Genomic DNA, 20158 nt, shown 5'->3' on the forward strand with positions numbered 1-20158 from the left:
TCCCCTTTATTTCATAGTCTATACAGTAAAAATAAACCAATTTCTCAGGAAAAGTACAATTATGTATTCTTGGCTCAAACAATGATTTCTCTAACTAACCATCATAAAGAAGTTATTTAATATAAAGAATTTAAAGTGGATTTTTTAGAGCAGTTATTTCTAACAACCCTAGAGATGTCATCCCAAGCACAATTCAGAGGGCCCAATGAGAGTCTCTGATTAAATTCGGGAACATATTTTAGGATATTTAAATGAATAAATGAACTACATGCCCTTCAGGCAACCATCCTAATTATAATTTCTCTCAAATGCACTTGTGCTAAATACTAAATAACTGTAAGATTCAGATTGAACTTCCTAGAAAATACATAAAGAGCTGCTATACTGTTGTTGCTAGCTGAGCACAGATCCATAAGACAGAAGATCAAGCTAATAATTGTGTTAGCATTCTTTTGTGACAGCTGAGGAGCCTAACAAAGACATGTACCTGCATAGGAAGCCTTTCTTCACCATTTCAAGGAGCCAAGAGAACAGCCATTAGCAGACAGAATTATCCTAGACACCTGTTTTGAATCTGCTCCAGAATATAGAAAAATAGGTAATTAAACCTTCAAAGTCTTACTTCATGTTGGGTGATGGAAATAGCCTACACCCCCTGAAGGCCAATATAATCTGATGCCTGCCTCAATCAAATAAAATATCAATGAAACACTTATAGAATACTTATCTTTGAGCCTTGTGATTCCTATTGTATGATCCAAGATAACTAAATGAAGACACTTCATTTATTTTATGAAGTGGTTGATCACCTGTAAGTCTGTTAAATGTTAGGGAACATTTTGTTTCATGATTACTGACATGTAACCTACCCCCTCCCTCCTGAAATAATTATCTTGATGGTTTGTTTGAGCCACTCCTGGTTTCAGATTATAAAACTATATCTGCTTATGCAGGCACATATGTTTGTCTTTTTATTTGGAAGGAAGACATTCATCTAGAAAATCCAAAAGTGTTATCAGATTACTAAGACACAAATTTAAAAGATGGGAAGAAACTAACGCTACTCTGCTGGAAATTTTTAACCACAATTAAGATGTGTTCCCTTGTTAGCAAGATTGTTCGGACTTATGAAAATGAGAGTTTGATGAAAGAGCCCTCAGATAAGAAAAAGAGGTCTGGATCATGAAGCAGGAGGCCAAGATCTTCCAGCAAATGGTCTGTGTGAACACATTTAAATTTGTGACCTCTCCTCACCTGTGGTTCCTCAGTAAAATAATGTCACTTTGTGTTGCCATCATTAAGTGAGAAAAATGCATGGCAAGTACTTTGTAAACAGATAAATACCAAAAAAACTCTTTCTTTTAGAAAAACAAAAACAAAAAAAATAGCAAATAAAAGGTGAAAAAAGGAAATCACCCAAGCTTGGGTAGTCAGTCTTAAAGTTGCTTGTATTATTATTTTTCAGGAGGGTCTGGGAATAATTTTCTGAACATTTTCAGTAGAAATTGACAAACTCTCATTGATTCAACTCCAAGTCTTCTAAGGCAACAGCCAACTCCTAATCTGGGCTCTTCTCCCTCATAATATAATAAATTAAACTTTATCCAGCTTACACTTCCAGTAGACAAGAGAAGACAAGTCATTTACATCTTCATTTATTAGTTTGTCTGTGAACATTTCATAACACCTTAGTATTTAAGACCATTTAATGAAAGCAGCAGCTCTGTTAACAAGGTCATGAATGAGGGGAAGATTTAGGAGGCTTCCATTGGACCCATGAGCGATCACAGTGACGATGAGTCTCTAGTTAACGAACCCGACAGTCTTTCTTCAATTAACACCAGAGCATTTCATCTTTTACCAAATGTAGCTTAGAAGAAAGCCTTCAGGCAATTGGCTTTAGATCCCCAAAATCATAAAACGGTAAAGCACCATGGAGAATTTGGGGTCTCTGTACAAAACCCTGATGATAGACTGATGTTTCATCAGCAAGGTTGGTCCCAATCCAAAAGCTGAAGATTGTCTCCAAACACGTAGTGTCATTGGGGTTACGTTGGTGGTGGTGGTTTTTTGGGTTGGGTCAGAAATCTCAGAAGAATTCCGTTTGGCCAAATCAATAATTTAAGCTTTTTCCTTTCTTAATTTTCTTTTATTCTTCACAATCTGGTCAGTGTGGTTGGAAGCCAAACCAGTTCATTAAAGACATAAGAAAGAACAATGAATGGGGAGAGCTTTGAAGAAAAGAATTTCCCAGCCTCCAAGATTTCCTGATTTGACTCCAAGAGCACATTCTAATACAATTGAAAAATGTGGGTCTCAAATTGGGGTTTCCAATTGAAACCCAGTGGTAACCTGCAGCTAGTGGGACTTATCGACATTTAAGCCACAAACTAAAGAGAATCAAGACAAAAAAAAATCTTCTCACATTTTTTTTTAAATCTTGTCCTCACAAAAAAGCTTGGAAACGGATTTAGGGGATTCAAACAAATAATTAAGGGCCTCGGGTTTATTTTCCTCTGGTTGAGCCAATTTGCTCATCAGATCCAGATATTTGGAAATTTTGATTTATTGAAAGCTTTAGTCCTCCTGTGGCTTACTATAGCTTCTCAAAAATAAAAAAAAGAAAAAATAGATAGATAGATTGATGATAGATAGATAGATATAGATGATAGATATAGATAAATATAGATATAGATAGATAGATATAGATATAGATGATATAGATATAGATATAGATGATATAGATATAGATATAGATATAGATATAGATATAGATATAGATATAGATATAGATATAGATATAGATATAGATATAGATATAGATATAGATATAGATATAGATATAGATATAGATATAGATAGATATAGATAGATTGATTCATTCTTCTTCCGGCATACATGAACTGTATTATACAAGTTACAAGTAAAATCAGTAAAATCTTCATGTAGCTTTGTAAGGGTAAGTTCAAAACTAGAGATTTAAGATTTAGTGTAATATAATGACAATAATAACAGCTAACATTAACTGAACATTTATTATAAGCTAGATCTCATATGAAGTGTTTCATATGCATTAATTCATCAATCCTCAAAACAATCCTATTTAGTACTTACTATTATGAGCTCCACTTTACAAATGAAGAAAATAAAGACTTAGGAAGATTATACAGTAGAGTCAGAATGCAAATTCGAACTGCCTCCCTTCTAAAAACTCTTGGAAAAAATTCTACACAGAAAGAGGTGATGGGTGGTACTGAGCAGAAGTGATGACTGGGAAACTACAAGTTGGTGTGTGCCTGTGTCCAGAGGCCAAGGAGAGGAAGAAGAGGCCTCTCTTATCAAATGCAATATTCCAGGATGTACTTCACATCACACACTCCCTCCCAATTAACCTTGCAGCCCTGTGACTTTTTATGTTCCTGTGCTTCCAGGCTTCTGTTTCACCATGGAGGCCTTCCTAGAGAAACTGTCGGCCCTCTCCTTAGAGCAGTCCTTGAGCATACACTCCTAAACCTCTGTTCAAAGCTTACTGTTTTAGACTGTTGTTTATCGATCTACATTTTTTTTTACAATTTAATTATCTACAGGAAAAATCGCATTTTTATGCACTAGGCTGGGGTCAGAATGTTTTCTGTAAAGATTGAAACTAGCTAGCTATATCTTCCTATAGCATCCCCATTCAAAGAGAAAAAAATCAGGATACAAGCTTCTCCCTTACCCCTGCCCCCTTCCCCCCCACCAAGGTTCACAAGAGCCTAGAAGAAGCTAGAGGACATTTAATTTTCCATATTGAGACATATTCCAGCCATCCAAGGGAAAGCAAGCCACCTGTCACAAAGTGAGAGGGGAAAAAAAACAGGTGAAAAAGAAAGGCACATGAAAAGGAAATCTGAGGAGGTCTCTTATCTGCTTGATATCTCACCATTGCACAGGAAACTGTGTTTTCCAAAGCTTGTGGTTGTCATTTTGAAATGCATGAGACTATAAATTAAGTTTCTTTAATACACATTGGTTTCTATGTCTCAGAATCCTGAATCCCTGTGGCAAATAAAATCTGCTACAGCCAAGACAAAGTGATTTATTTAGTCGAGAAACATTTCTTGAGCTCCTCTGAGCAAAGCTCTATTCCAGGCAGTGGAGGAAAAGCAAACAAGACAGCAATCACCTTCTAAGGGTAGACATGTCCACAAATACCGCACACCAAGGCAGCAGAGAGAGAGGCTTAGGGAGCCACAGAAACCAAAGGAAAAGATAGTCAAGTCCAGATGGGTGATTAAAAGACATCCTTATTTGTCTCAGGCAACTCTGAAGAAATTTATGTTGTATACAGACTGTGGAGTGTGGTAGGTTATTCTGCCAAGCACATTATCCAAGCTGAGCTGTAGTCATTTACTGAAAAAAGAAGGATTTTGGTAGAGGCAGTCTGCCAACTGAGATGGGGTGAAATATGGACTTTGAGAGAGGACATCTCCAGTTCTTCCTCGGTTATTCCTCCTAGAAGGATATTGGACCAAGTGTGAAAAGATGAAAAGAAAACATAGTAGCCTCACTTTGTCTATTTGTGAAGCATTCAGATAATATACACTTTAAAAAGAGATATTGGAGCCAGAACTTTGGGCAGAAAAGAAATCTGCCCTCTTTTTACCTCCTCCTCTGCCCACACTCTGGTCCAAGCCACCTCACTTCTCCCAGCAGATACTTCAATAGCCTCCCCTCATGCCTTCTGCTTCTACTCCTACCCTTGTGAGCTATTTTCAATAGAGCAACAAGAGTGATCCTTTAAGAATTATATTCATTTCCTATTGCTGCTCTAGTAAATCACCACAAACTTAGTTGCTTAAAACAAATGTTTCATTATTCTGGAAGTTAGAAATCTGAAAATAGATCTTAGGGGACAAAATTAAGATGTTTCAGCAGCATTGTGTTCTTGCCCTTTCCATCTTCTGGAGGCTGCCTGCATTCCTTGGCTCACAGCCACATCACTCTGACCTCTGCTTCCATTGCCACACTGACTCCTCTGACTCTGACCCTCCTGTCTTCCTCTTATAAAAACCTTTGTGATTACATTAGGCCCACAGGGATAATCCTAGATAATCTTCCCATTTCAAAAATCCTTAACTTAATTACATCAGCAAAGTTCCTTTTACCATGTAAGGTAACGTATTCACAGGTTCCAAAAACTAGTGGGGGCGGGGAGCAAGGCAGGAGGCTGGCATGACTGTTTACCACAAGAATTTTCTCTTTCCTCTGCTCAAAATGTCCAATGTTACTTCATGTCAAGAGAGCAGTAAATTCTTACAAAGGTCTTCAGGGCCCTGCTTGATCTTCACACATCCACCACATTACCTCTCTGACCTCAAATCTCTACCAAAAACAGATTTACCGTGCAGGTAATGGAGCTTAAGTTTCAGCTCACCTCACTGCACTTTCTATTCCAAGGCTCTGAGAGTGGTACTAGAAATGTGCTTGCATTGTGTTTTTGTTTGTTTTTGGCTTGCAAAAGTAAAATATTTTAGCCACAAGTGCTAAAATAATTGACCATTGTCTCTTCCACTCTAATTTCCTCCCATCACCCTTTGCCTCATGTCAGATGATGCTGGAATCCAGAGAAGAAGCTTCCTTTCTACTGGTTCTAATGGAAATTTCCCATGCCCTTTCCCCCTGGACACCAACAGTCATTAAGATGTATAAAAGAACTCATTAGTCAATACTAACTTTAAAGTTATAAGAGAGATTTTTGTGAAGCTGGTACTGTCTTAAATATGTCACAGACAGGCCAGTAATGATTGGCACTCCATTTCATTGGCCCTATTTTCAGTTATACTAAGAAAGTAGATGATTTTGAAAAAACTAGATCCAATTTTACAGACAAATTACTATAATAAACAAAAGGCAAGTTCAAACAAAAACTAATTCCTTCACAAGTATAACTGCAAAACTACTTGAGAAACAGCTTTTGAATTTGTTGATGTTGTTCCATAAGCAATAAACCCAAGGAGAAATAACACTTTTTAAACACATATATTAATACACATATATGTCCTTTTATAGGCATTGATATGACAAGGGTAGGTTCCATGTCTTATTCATCTTTTTTATCCCCAATCCCTACTGCAGGACCAACCCAGTACCTACTAAATAGTATGTGCCCCTCAAAATGCCTGAGAAGCAGGTATATAAACTTCACCAAAGAACTGCCTTATTTGTAGGCCAATAAATGCAGTGCCTAGGGTCTACAATACCTTTAGGTGTACACGAAAATGTTTAAATTTTTATATATTTTAAAATCAGAAGAAAAATAAATATAATAATGATGGATACATAATAATGAATTCAACCTTGATTACATCTGTCTTTATACCCACCATCATAAAATATAATTTTTAATATTTTGGGGGAGGAAGGGCCCATGAGAAACACAATGTGACCCTGGTCTGATTTTTCCCATCCCATAAACACAACAAGGGCTTCTCTGCGAAGCAATGCATGCTGGTTCCACAACCCCCACATTTTAGAATCAAGAACAGCTTCAGTTAGTTTAAAGAAAGCCTCTAATTATTTACCTCTTTTATTTGCCATATTACCAAGCTACATAAAATCCAGATTGGGTGTTTTATACATGAACAACGCTCCACCTGATTGCTTTGTAGGAAAGCACACACATGCTTTAAAATGATTGTCTTTGGGCCTCCCATCAAACTATATAGAAAGGGTGAATTATGAAGAACAAACAGAAAATAGTCTAGTCATAACATTTTAAATATATGGCTCAATTAGCAGAAATTTTTTACATCTTGAAGAATGTGAGATTTATATGAATATGGAGATAATAAATAATAAGACACATCTGGGAGAAAATCAGTGTTTTCCCACAACACCGTGGATGGCTTCCTCACTTCCTGATGATGTTGTTGAAATGTGAGTGCAACTTAATTAAATGTTGCAGATGTTAAATATTTCATTGAGGTAAAATACCACTTCTGCATGATTTTTCCCCTGATAACCCCAGGCTGATTAGGAGGTCTCTAGTCTGTGCTCCTCTGGCAAATACACTTGTAGTGATGTTGAGTAAACTGTTTTTAAGTTATCATTGCTACTGAAAACTTAACAATTGTGTGAGGATACATGCATTTCATTGAATCATAAAAAGCTACTCAAAGTCAAGAAAAGTTGGCACTACCTAGCATATCATAGGGTCTCAAAAATGTTTGTTAACTGACTGCATAAATGAGCAAATATTTTTATGTTAGCAGTCTCCAGGACTGGTGCTCCTATGAGAATCTAATGCCTGATGAGCTGAGGTAGAGCTGAGGCAGTGATGCTAGCGCTGGGGAATGGCTGCAAATACAGATGAAGTTTCGCTTGCCCAGCACCGCTCACCTTCTGCTGTGCCACCTGGTTCCTAACAGGCCACAGACTGGTACTGGTCCGTATCCCATGGGTTAGGGATCCCTGTTTTAGGTTATAAAAGTACTCCAATCTATTATCAGATCTACAGAAACTTATATAATCTAAAGATCCATCATTCACAATCATGATCATGTAAATGATGGTGACAACAAATGTCAATTCCTCAAGTCATGTGGCTGTTGTAACAAATCCAGGAGGAAGGGACTGGCTTCATCTTTCTCTGCAAATCAATGCCAGAGCAGATTCTGGCCCAGCTATGTCACCAAAACATATCAAAACCTACAATAATAAATCCTATTGGAAACTCATCCCTGTTGAAGCTGGTTAATCTTATGTTTACACTATTAAGATTATATTAGTGATTTGATGTAAGTAAATAATTTCATTTGAAAAAGAAAAATTGATGACAAGAATTCTAAACTCTTAGATTGGCATTGGGAATATGAAAGTATTGCCCCAAAGGGTACAACTAATGACCTCTGGGTGGGAACTACACTGAGACAGATTTCAGCTCATTATGAGGCTGAATGTGGCAATAAATAAGTGTCCAACAAGTGAATGGACTACACCATGAAACAACTGTCTAAGTAAGTAAATCACCTGTCAGAAATGTTATTAAATGGAGGAACAAGGCATTAGATAAACTCTAATCTAGCCATTAGTCTCTAAAAAGTCTATGGCCAAATATTTTTTAAAATAGCAGTGATAAATTGAATACATGCGCATTGAAAGAAAAAATAAATAATAGTCTGTCACTAACTAGAGACAAAAGAGAATATCAATACCTTCTGTATTATTCAATTAGTGTTAGTTTCGAAAAACAAGCAAAACTAATCTGATAGAAATCAGAAAATGGTTGTGTGGAGTGCAGGGAGAATGAATGAAAAATGGCAGGCACAAGGGGACTTTCCAGGGTCATAAAAATGTTCTATAACATCTACAGCAGTGCTACCCTGAACAAGCCCGATCCTGTCTGATCTTAGGAAGCTAAGCAAGGTCAGGCCTGGTTAGTACTTGGATGGGAGACCACCTAGGAAGACCAGGTGCTATAGGCATAACAAATAAAAAAATAAAAGAATTGTAAGCTGACAAGGTCCTTGCAATCTGTGAAGTCAACCAAGGATTGCTCACCTAAAAAAAAAAAAAAAATATATATATATATATATATATGTTTTCTAGCAATGTTCTAGATCTTGTTCTTAAGATAGCAGTTTTTAGGTGCATACAATTGTCAAAGCTCAGCAAACCAAACACTTCAGATTTGTGTGTTTTTTGTATATAAAATACACCTCCACAAAATAAAATTTAATCTAATTTAAAAATCATATTCTCTTTGTATCATCTGAAGAACTTAATACTTACCAAGTGACTTCTTTTTACTGCAGAACATTATTGCATCTTATTGTTTGTCAGCAGGCCTCAACAGTTGCCCTACATAAGAAAACAAGAAAAGTACACAACATTAGTATTTGAAAAATGCTCATTAACCATAAATTTTCATCCTTTAACTTTTTACCTAGTCAAATCTAGATGACTAAGAAGTCATTGGCACAATAAAGAATAACAGATTTCACTTAACAGGCTTAAATCTAATAAGATAAGAATAATTCTGAACAAAAATAATTTGTTTATTATAGAGGTTATATGGAACGACAAGTGTGCTATTCAATTTGGCATTAAAATTGAGCCAAATTTTCTAATATATCCATAATCCTAATGAATCAGAATATCTCAGGTGTAAAGCTCCAACATCTGCCTTTTTAAAAACATACATATAGTTGACATACAATATTATATTAGTTTCAAGTGTACAACACAGTGATTAGACATTTATATAAGCATCTGCCTTTTATTTAAGTGCCTTCCCACAGCCAGAACTGGGAACCACTGCTGAATTGCAGGAGTTACATGTGAGAGGAAATTACTGGCCAGGCTTTAGAGAAACAAAATGCAATTCAAAAATTTTCCTCAATTTATTCTCATGTATATAGTCTTCTCGAAGTAATTACCAAAAAAGCAAGAATGTCATTATTATCTTTCTTTATTTTCCCTACGTGTGGTCTAATTTCCTTCATATGGTAAACTCTATTAAAGATTTAGCATAAAGGGGCAGACAAAAGACTTCCAGCATTTAGAACCCAGTAGAATGTGAATGCATGCTCTTCCAGTTAGAAAGAGAAATGACTGTTTGCTTCCTGTTCAAAGAAGTGGTGTGGTAGGATGCAGTAAACGTACTTAAAGAAGTTGGTCAGTCATATGGAGACCAAAAAAGAGGAAGAGCAATGCCTATGGCTTAGTAGTTGCAGAAAAAGAGGATGCAGAGGAAGTTCATCAGTGCTCACTGCTCCACTGCAAACCACTGAGTCTAAAAAGCCTGACACTAATATTTCTCCCTGTCATGTCCCCAGATCCATGGGTTCCTACCCACCACCTCCAGGAAAAGCCTGGAGGGCACAGCCTGACAAATAGAGCCATTGACATTTTGTGGGACCCACCACTTTTCTAGGGACCAGATACTAAAACTGATGAATCTAAGCAAAAAGATGGGGATACTGCTGCCAGGTGCTAACTAGAAGCAGGGACAGGTCTTCAAAAATAAGGCATCAATAACTCTTCTCTTTCTCCTACCACACCTTCTACCAACTGCCACCAAAGCTTATCCAAGACAATTTCTCTTCCCCCTCCTCACTGCTCTCTACCCCCAAGCCCCAGGCAACAATTGCCTTTAGGACTTGCCTACTGGCCAGCGATTGTTTTTCCCCTGCATTCCTCCTAACAGGTTTCCCTGCTCCAGTCTTGGCCACCTATAGACTAAGGTCAACATTGAAGCCAGAGTCATTCTTATAAAAGGTAAATGGCATCATATCATGACTAAGCTTAAAACCCTCCAGTTATCTCCTATTAGCCTTAGAAAAATGAGCAACAAATATATGGTAGTTAAAGGAAACTGATCTTTGGGTGGTAAACACACAATAGCATATACAGATGTCAAATTATAATGTGCACCTGAAAATTATATAATTGTATTAACTAATGTTACCTCAATAAACTTGATTAAACAATAAGGAGAGAGAGAGAGAGAGAGAGAGAGAGAGAGAGAGAGAGAGAGAAAGAGAGAGGAAGGAAGGAAGGAAGGAAGGAAGGAAGGAAGGAAGGAAGGAAGGAAGGAAGGAAGAAGAAAGAAAGAAAGAAAGAAAGAAAGAAAGAAAGAAAGAAAAGAAGAAGAAAGAAAGAAAAGAAAGAAAGAAAAGAAAGAAAGAAGAAGAAGGAATAGAAAAAAATCAAATTCTAACATGACTTCTTTGACCCTCTGCAACTTGGTCTCTTCCCATTTTTCCAGCCTGATTTCACACCACTCTCCTTACTGCCCCTATTTCTCCTCGCACTCCCTCACGTTTATACTTCTTTTTGTTTGAGGCTCTTCACATATGCTCCCCCCTCTGCCCATTACCATCTACCCCCATTGCCAAATCTTTCACTTGACTAAATTCTATTCATCTTTCCAATATCAACTCATCCACCACTTCCTCTAGGAGACCTCCCCAAATCTTCCAAATCAGAGATAGGAGCACCTCCTGTGTGCTCCTATAAAATCCAGAACTTTCCATTTCAGAGCCGCTATCACTCTAGAACATATTTTCTTATTATATTGGCTGTTCCCCCATTAAGATAGTAAGACAGAGACCTCATCGGTCTGGTCCATAATTGTATCTCCAATATCTCATACATACCTGGCATATAGCAATGCTCAGTAAACATTTGTTAAATAGAAGAATGAGCGATGTCCTCAGCTTCTAAGAGGAATGGAATGAGGACTTCCAGACACTAAAAGGCACTTCCCTTTTAGCAACTATCTCTTCCCAGATCCCAGCCCCAAGTGCCAGAATGTCTTAGATCTTCGCAAGCTAGGGGTCATCATGGCTTTCTTGGCTGCTTCCTCCCTCTGGCTGCTCCCCATCTTACTGTGCACCCCCTTTTCCAGCCTAGCAAGAATCTTAAAGGATGAGCAATATTGGGTTAACACTAGAAAGAATGTAGCAATCAAATTGAAGAGCACAAGAAAGAAGGGGGAAATAAGCAAATCTTGGGAGAAGAAGACATGAAGAGGATGTAAAAAAAGATTCACGTAAAGGATTTTTTGAGGGAAAAGCCTTCCTGTGAGAAATAACATGGACAAAAATGGGTTTTCATCCATGAAGACAGATCATCTTTGTTCCAAAAAACTAGTCACAATAACATATACAAAATGCAGAAGGGGGACCAATGAATGGATTCTGTGACAATGACATCTGTATCTGGTGGCCCCATCTGGCCAGAAGGTTAGGACTCACCAGAGAGTTCTAAGCCAAGTTGTTAGGGCTTGAAAACTCTCTCTGGAGACTAAGTGAAAATGTTCTGTTTTCATGGGCTCAGAGTCCCTGAAGCAGGTGAAAGGTAGACCAATTCTTTAAGCAAGATGACAAAAGGGACTCTACACCTAACAGATGGCAATGAAAATGCAAGCAGAAGAGAGAAATTCAGTCTCTCAGGAAGTTAATAAGAGTATTAGCCACTGGCCAACTTTTTTTCTCCTTATTGGTTTTGCCAGATTACTTTGAGAGATTAGTACTAAAAGATAACCAGTACAAAAGATGAATCTAAATATATTTGTGTAACACAAAGGTAACTTAAGTAAAAATATCCATGTATCCCCTTCCCTCTCTTATTTTAGATCTTCCTGTAAGAAGTTCTCATTTTAAAAACCCCTAGATAATCAAACATAAAGCAATACCATATTCTTCCTAAAATTACCTTTAAGCCATAAGCTATTTCATTGCTTTTAATTTCTCTAATACCATTCCCAAAGTATCTTTGAAACCTTTTAAAGATATTGAAAAAATCCATTTTTAAATTCTAATCATTCTTGCTTTTGAAGAAAATATTTTCCACTTCACAATTAATCCAGTGATATTATAATCACTGTTGTATGAGTTAATCAATATCTCTATAAGATTTGTGAAAATTATCTCTTATTAATAATTTTATTCAATTGTTTTTGCTCTCTAAGACATAAAGTTAAAGCAAAAATTAAGAATTGGCTTTCAGGTTCATGTTTCCTCCAATCCAATCTTTTCCTTGCAAAAGTGGCAATTCATACTAATGTAACAGATTCTAGTTTCACTTTGAGGAAGTAAAATTTAGTCCTTTCATTCTTGCACATTTATCAACTCACCAAACTACCCCAGGTGGCACTAGGTCCACCTCTAAAGGATGATGGAGTAAGGAAAAGTCATCTTTTGTTGAACTTTTAGATTAGTGGAGGTCTAAGGAAATAGAGTGAACAAAATCAGGTGAGAAAATTGGTTTGTTAAGTGAAATCTAGCTCTAGAAATAGTAATTTAGAATTTTGAAATCCAACAAGTGCCAAATCTAACAACATTTACATGAACACATTCCCCCCCATCCTTTTTTTTTTAAATCATCCCACAGTAGAGAAAATGGAAAAAGGAAAGCTACTGGCCAGATCTTATCTTACCCTTGGCTTCGCCTTATGTAAGAGATTAAAATGTCTGTTTCCTAGTGTGAAAGTCCTAGAGGTATTTCATAAGAAAAAGAGGTATAGGAAGTAGGAAGAAAGAGTAGAGAGTAGCTAAGAAATGATAGCTAAGGGCTTTATGTATATTAATTAATTAATTTTAAAATGCAATGAGTACTTTGATGGAAAAGATTTAAAGTTATGCTTGCATGAAAAATTTATTACTTTTTTTTTACATTTCAAGTTCAGGTTTTGACTCTTGGTCACAGAAAATAATTCTCTAAGGGAAAAAATGGCTCCAGTTTGTTCAGAAAAAAATATGGAATTGGTTTCAGACACTTTGAGATTGAGGGTGATAACAAGACATCTAAGCTGGAAGCAGCGGAAGAAGGCATCCTGTCCATATTATGATTCCGCAAGGAAGTCTCTACTTAGAGTGAAAATGGGTATGCCCAGGTAACTCAATGCTTTAAGCAAAGATTAAAAGATTAAAGATTCCCTTTAATGACCTGAGGCCATTCCGCAATCAGGTTATTACAGTTAATTCCCCCTACTCCAATTCCATGATTACTAAGCAACTTGCTGATAATAACTCGCTTTCCCACAGAAGCCTGCCTACAGGGAAAGAAAGCAGGAGTCGCACATGCTGATGTGAACAAGCTGGTGCTCCTGAAAATTATATTACACATTTTAAAATAATACGTTGTCACTTTTATTTTATACCATCAGTCTCCTGAGCTAATATTAGTCTGTCCCAGAAAGATAGATCTGGTTTTGGTATGCTGTTGAATTATGGACCAAAGTCTAAACAGGACAAACATCCCACTCTGCCCATAGTAAACTCACCAAGAGGCTCCCAAGGGAACAGCCTGCTGGATGTGGTGTCTGGAAGCTTGTCCTTGGAGTCAAACAGCCTGATCTTGGATTTCTGCTTTTTCCACTAACTCATCACAGACTGTGGAACAAATAAGCACTGTAAGCCTCAGAACCTAGCTGGAGGGGCTACTAGGGATGGAGCTCACAATGAAAGTGTGTTGTGTTAGTTATCTTGAAGGCAGTCCTCTAAACTTTCTTTGTCAAAGTCATAGAGATTAGGGTGAAATGAGGACAGAAAATGTAACTCCTTCAAGACATTCTTCAGTAAAATAAAGGAGATAAGTGTGAATGTGTAAAGAGACTTTAAAGAGAAGATGTGTTTAAAGTGGAAAGGCAAGGCAGGGGGATACACTGAGGGAATAGAACCAGTGGAAAAATAAAGGTTGAAACTATGAGGTAGAGTGACAGAAAGGCAAAGGGATTGGAGGAGATTGGCAAAGAAAGGGAAAAGAGGCCAGGGCAGCTGGGGAAAAAAAACAGAAGCAATCAGAGCCAGGACAGGAGAGTAGCATGGGGCAGATTCTTGGCAGTTCTCTCTGGGCAAGTAAGCCCAGGTGAGCCCTCCCTGCTTGGCTCCATTTCAGGGTCTAGGGAAGAACTGGAATGTCCCCCACTGGAAGGAACCTTCTACTTCCTTTGAGTAGTGCATCCTCTCCAGTTCTCAGGACTCAGGAACAAAATGGATCAAGGGGAAAAGGACCCATCCAGCTTCAACAAGCCTAATCCCAGACTTCACCTCTTGTGAGGCACTCCTGTCCTCTCCTTCTATGTTCCAGTCTCTGTTCTGTTCTTCTTGCCTTCCTCTTTCCCCAACTCTGCTTTCTCGTCCCCTTTGGGGACACTGTACTGCATAGAGAGAGTTTTAAAATAACAGCATCCCAATACCAGCTCAACTACTTTCTGTCTAGTGTTACTTTGACCAAGTCACTTACCATTTCTAAGAGTCAATCCCTGAATCTGTAAAATATAGATAATAATGCCTTCCTCCAAGAGGTGTTGTGAGGTTATTTACCCATGTACATATAGTTCACTCCATTAAAGTGTTCCCTCACCTCTTTTCCTCCTTCCTGTCTTTCCTACTCCCTGCTTTTTCTCCTCTTTCAGTCTCCCAGTTTCCATTCCCTGTTTCCCTAATTTTCCTTCGTATTATTCACTACAGTACTTGCCTCCCAGCCCAATCCACCTTCTCTCTGAGAATTGATCCACCAAGAGTGGAAAGGAGGGGGCTTCCCGGGAGGCCAGCACCAGAATGAACTTAGATGAACATTGAAAAGTCCACTTGTTTGAACAACAGTGGAGTTTGAGGATGGGAAACTGTGATGGCAGGATTAAGGAACCAGTCGCTTCTCTCCTCCTGATGCCCTCCATATTCCCCGGCCCTACCCATGACCTTTCCTTCCATGGCCCTAAGTTCCCAGAGTCTGAAAACCAAAGCCTCAGCAAGTTCTCCCATCCACAGACATGGTGGCCTTGTAGTCATATCTGTTAGCAACCAGGCTAAGAATATTCCCCCGGGCTAGGACCCTGAAGAATGGGGATGCTGAAGCACAGCTCCAAGACCTCAGGGAAGAGAAATCTCAGCCTTAGAATGTGAGACCAGTGAGAGATAAGGAATCAGTCCGGGCCTCTGTCCTGTGTGTGTGCAGCTTTGAGTGTGATGTGAGGGTGGGAAGTATAGATAATGTTATGATTATATTTAGTGTCAGCAACAGCTGCCAAGAGGCACAATGCTTGCAGACTGTAGATATTGAGCAAAAGTGGAAGTAAAAAAAATTTCAAGCCAGTCTGTGTGTGTATATGTGTATTTGTAAAAGTGATGGTGAGTACAGCCAAATTTATAAATTGCTTAGCAATTATATCTACCATGCCTCAACAATAAATTATTCTATTTTCTGTATAATATATATCAGACTGATTTTGTTGTCAATTGTCATGTTAACACTGAAGTGTGTTTATGTTTTGTTAGGCATGCAGCTGTTACCCAACCACAAAAACTCTAAAGCAGTGGGAACCCTGCTTCCCTTCTCCTCTTGTTTATTCCCTGCTCATTTCTCAACTTAGTCTACTAGTTTCTCTTTCTTTTTCGTTTCCTTGCTTTTCCTAGCCTGTTCTCATTGCCACCCTTATCCATTTTCTCCTTTCTTCTCCTCTTCCTGTCTTTCTCTCCCAAACATGTCTCTCACAGCTTGGTCATCTTTCTTCCTCTTCTTACTTCCCTATTATTTCCCACCAGTGCTGGAGTCAAAGGGCTGGGTTTAGTCCTACTAGCCCTGTACACTCCAATAAGTCTCCCTCCTTTCTAAGCCCTGGTTTCCTCATCTGTACACAGGGACAATCAGGGTAACTCATGGGATCATTAAGTAAACTAAATCAAGTCATGCCTAGAAATTAACACAGCGCCCCCTACTACAAAGTTAATACTCAAAAAAGGAAAGCTAGTAATCTTATTTTTTAATTCATTTTTAACTCTGAGAATAGAAAACATCCTATCAAATTTGGGGGCCATCCCTACTGATGTTCAATCATCAAACACTTATATATCAAATTTAGGCTGGCTAGAGGGAAGCAAGGATCATTAGGCCCATCTCTGTATTTCAAAACCCCACAGTCTGAAGAAGATGCGACAGCCAGATACACGGAAAGATCATTAGAATGGCAACTGTGGGGCTATGATGGAAGAGGACCAAGAACTATGGAAGCAGAAGGAAGAGATTCAGCAAGCCTGCTTTGCAGAGTCAGCTAATATTTCAGAGATGGTGATTCTAAGAAAACGAAAAAGAAGAGTTTGCTCAATAAAAACAGGCAAAAGGAGCAACATGTGGAAAGACCAAGTGTTGTGAAAGGGAAGAGAAGTTTTGGGGAGCGCAGTCATGGCAACAAGATTATAGGTGTTGTGTGATATGGGGCTGGCAAAATAAATAATAAATGGATTCTGTAAGAGTTCATCATCTTCATCACTGTCATTCACTAGGTAGGTGACTTCACGCTAAGCACTTGACATTTTTCATCTCATTTAATCCTCTTCAAAACCCGATGGGCAGGGATTCTTTGTCATTGCTCCCTTGTGTCTCTCTATGCAAGTGCAGGCTATCAGAGTTTTTAGGAAGGTTGCCCCCACAGCATGGGCTGGCATGGAAAGAGATGAAAAAGCAATGACAACAGGCAAGCAAAGCTGGATTCTAGAAATGTTTCTGCAGTTAAATTGACAGTTTATAAGTGGCCCATAGGTTAAGGTGCAGGACAAGGAGGACAACGTTTTTGGCTTGGGACAATGAGGGAATAGAGGTTTCATTAACTAAAATAACAAATACATCAGTGAAGGGAGAAGGAAATAAAGGTGTAGGAGCAGAAGCAGGACTAGGGTGGGAGAATAAAGGGTTCAGTTTGAATACATTCGGCTTTAAATGCCATTTGATCATTGAAAATATCCTTGGCACTAAAAAGAAATGACAAATTTGTAAACTTGACGTCAACTTATGAGGCAATGTCAAAGTCACGGGGAATGAATGATCTCTCTCAGGAAGAACAAGAATAGAGAGAAGTCAGGAGAAGACAGAGAGTAAGGATGAGTCAATAAAAGGACAAGGATAAAGTCCTTAAGGGGCCTCAGAAGAAGGATCAGAAAAAGATATACTGAAATGAAAAGCTGTGGTTTTCCTACTGTGCCCTCTTCCTCTGGGCACCTGCCAGGTGCTCAACAAACTGGAGTTGAATAAAGAAAAGGAGAGAGAGGAAGAAATAACCTCAATTTCAGGAAGGAACATGTTTTCGAAAATACAACGATAAATAGTATTTAACATTTACATTCAGAAATTTATTGGTTAACATTTTAAAAATATGGAATATTGCTAAGAAGTTAAGTAAGGCTAGGCATGCTCTATAAATGTGGAACATTTGAAGGTTACTATTTTCTATGACTTTTCATGAGAAATCCTGAAAACAAATACTAGCATCTAAATTTTGTATATGCCATGCAAGCATCTAGAATATATACATTAAGAAATTTTATGTCAAAGAGAGCTACAAATTCCAATTTACTTTGAAATGATAGGTTAAGTCTTTTCCTACTATATGAAAATTTCTAATTTACCATGTAAGAACAAATTAAATCTTATGCACAAGAAAATCTTCCAGGGGCAACAAAAACAAAAAATCTTGGCTCCACAGTTTTAATGATGCTTGCATGGCAAAAACGTAAAAGCACAAGATAGCTAAACGTACTTTAAAAAAATTATTCTAAATTTACATTTTGCAGCAAAGGCCAGCATGGAGCAACACCTGAGCAAAGGTGACAGCTGATGGACAGAGGTGCTGGTAATCCCATGCGTGGGATTTCCTCATCTTATTAATAACCCTTCAACCTCCAATTAATGTTTCTTGCCAGTTTTTTTTCCCCCTTCAAAACAGCTCATTGTTAACCAGGGACCTGAGACTCTATCATGTCTATTCACAAAACAGTTAGAGGAATCAATTCTGTTCAGACAAATCTCAGCACTGAAAACATACCCCTCAAGCATCAGAGAGCTTAGTGACAAACTGTTTATGTCCAAAGCATGACTTGTTCACAGAATAAACAATATCTTGAATAGGTGAACTATATACAAATCCCCTGAAAAAAACTAAAACCAACTCTTATCAAAGAAAACGACACCCATAAACCAAGAAAAAAATAGACATTGATGTTAGTCCCTTTGGCCATTATATAGGTGATGATAACAGAATAAAAATTCAGACTCCAAAAGAAAAAAAGGCAAAGTTCTGTTTTTTAAACCCAACTAACTTTCACCGAAATCATTTTTTAATAATAAGAGGATAATAAAGCCTATTTGCTAAACCTCAACCACACAGGATATAAGAAACAGCAAGCTGGAAAAAAAGAAACAGAAAGCCCCAAACGGCCCAGAGCTAACTCTCCTTAGTCTCACCAACCCTCGAAAGCTCCCACCAACTCACCTCAGCCTGGACCTAACCCTCTCCCCAAAAAGGGAGATTTCCCAGCAGTGCAGGAAAATCAAACAGGTGCCCATTCCGTGCCCATGGCAGTGAGAAAACCAAGGCTATTCTGAGAGCTCTAGTAATTACACAGAAAACAAGCTGGGTCTCTAGGGCACATTCTTGAAAACCTGAGATCAACTCCCGGAAAAACACCCTTGACCACTTACCACTACCGGAAGCTGCTAAATGGCAGATCCGAATCAGCACCTCACTAGAAAAAGAGGAAGACGTTGTAGGAAAGCAATTTTACTACCAGTAAGGAACTGGCGGCGGGGAGGAGGGGTGGCAGTGGGTGGGGGGACTCTGGAAAAAATACCCAAATCCCAGAAGAGTCTCTCCTTCTATAGTAGTTGCCTGTTGCTGCTGCCAGGGCAGAACTGGTTAATCTTGGAGAAACAAAAGGAAGCTCCCTCGAGGCTGGCTTTGGGAGGATGGCTTCCTCTGTGGGAACCAAGAGTTCAGAAGGTTGGAAGAGACAACGGAAGGGTTCACTAGCTACTACTTCAGCTTTCCAATCTTTTATCAGCCTTTGGCTGAGGGAGATAAGCAAACATCTTTGGACTCCTCACTTGTTTTTTTCCCCAGAAAAGAAGGAATTAACAGTAGCTTATCTGTGTGTGTTTTTTAATCATTATTATGGGACTTCAACTCTCTTGTCATAAAAGCTAAGGACACTCAAGCAACATTTAATAGAGTAATGACACTTCTTTCCCAACATTCTTAATTTCAGCTCAGAGCAAGCAAACCATTAACCCTGAGGATGCCAAAGGACAAATGCATATAGGATATGAAATTCACTTTTTAGTTCAGAATCGCTTTGAGGGGATCCTGGTTTTTACGATGGGATTAGATTAAAACGAAATATTTTGGTTTGTGACTGTGTTTAAATGAAAAGATAATGGCTCCTTTTAAATATGTCTAAAGCCATTTATGGATTTTTTAGAAGTTGCCTCAGATTTGTAGTTAAGTACAGAAACCAAATATGTTTTAATCACGTCTCTATAACCAGAGCAAGTTGATCCCCTGTGCATCATTGACTTCACTCTTCTAGTACGGCCCTTTACTGATCCCTCAGATTTCCACAAAGAACTAGTTCGGAGGAAAAGGAAGCCATTCCCTGCCAAGCTCCACCGTCACAAGAAACTGCAGGTTCTCGAAACAAGAATGATTGCTTTCTTCATTGCATGATAAAAAGAACCAAGAACAGCCTACACAATGAAGCAATCATTTCTTTAAAATATTTAAAATTAAAAAAAAAATTTAATTAAAAAAAATAAATACAGCCTCTATACCACTTTTTAATTTATCACATTGGCAACTATTCTAAGTTTGATATTTCCCTTTGTTGAAGAAAATATAAGG

General features: G+C 38.1%; 1 protein-coding gene and 1 pseudogene across 4 annotated transcripts in view; one reads left to right on the forward strand and one right to left on the reverse strand.

The window, feature by feature from the left end:
* Positions 1 to 18973, reverse strand: part of ATP8B4 (ATPase phospholipid transporting 8B4 (putative)) — a 192596-nt gene extending 173623 nt beyond the window's left edge. For 2 of the 4 annotated variants that reach the window (XM_016128590.2, XM_016128584.2), the window contains exons 1-3: positions 18755 to 18973; positions 13772 to 13880; positions 8773 to 8841 (exon numbers count right to left, since the gene is read on the reverse strand). In XM_016128590.2, the coding sequence (XP_015984076.2) occupies positions 8773 to 8800 (28 nt within the window). In that variant the 5' untranslated portion in view covers positions 8801 to 8841; positions 13772 to 13880; positions 18755 to 18973. The remainder of the gene's footprint in view (positions 1 to 8772; positions 8842 to 13771; positions 13881 to 18754) is intronic. The other 2 variants (XM_016128586.2, XM_016128585.2) reach the window with 2 other exon arrangements.
* Positions 8346 to 8465, forward strand: LOC118600901 (annotated as a pseudogene).
* Positions 18974 to 20158: the final 1185 nt, after the last annotated feature.

Source organism: Rousettus aegyptiacus, unplaced genomic scaffold (assembly GCF_014176215.1).
Source record: "Rousettus aegyptiacus isolate mRouAeg1 unplaced genomic scaffold, mRouAeg1.p scaffold_m13_p_3, whole genome shotgun sequence".
NCBI lineage: Eukaryota > Metazoa > Chordata > Mammalia > Chiroptera > Pteropodidae > Rousettus > Rousettus aegyptiacus.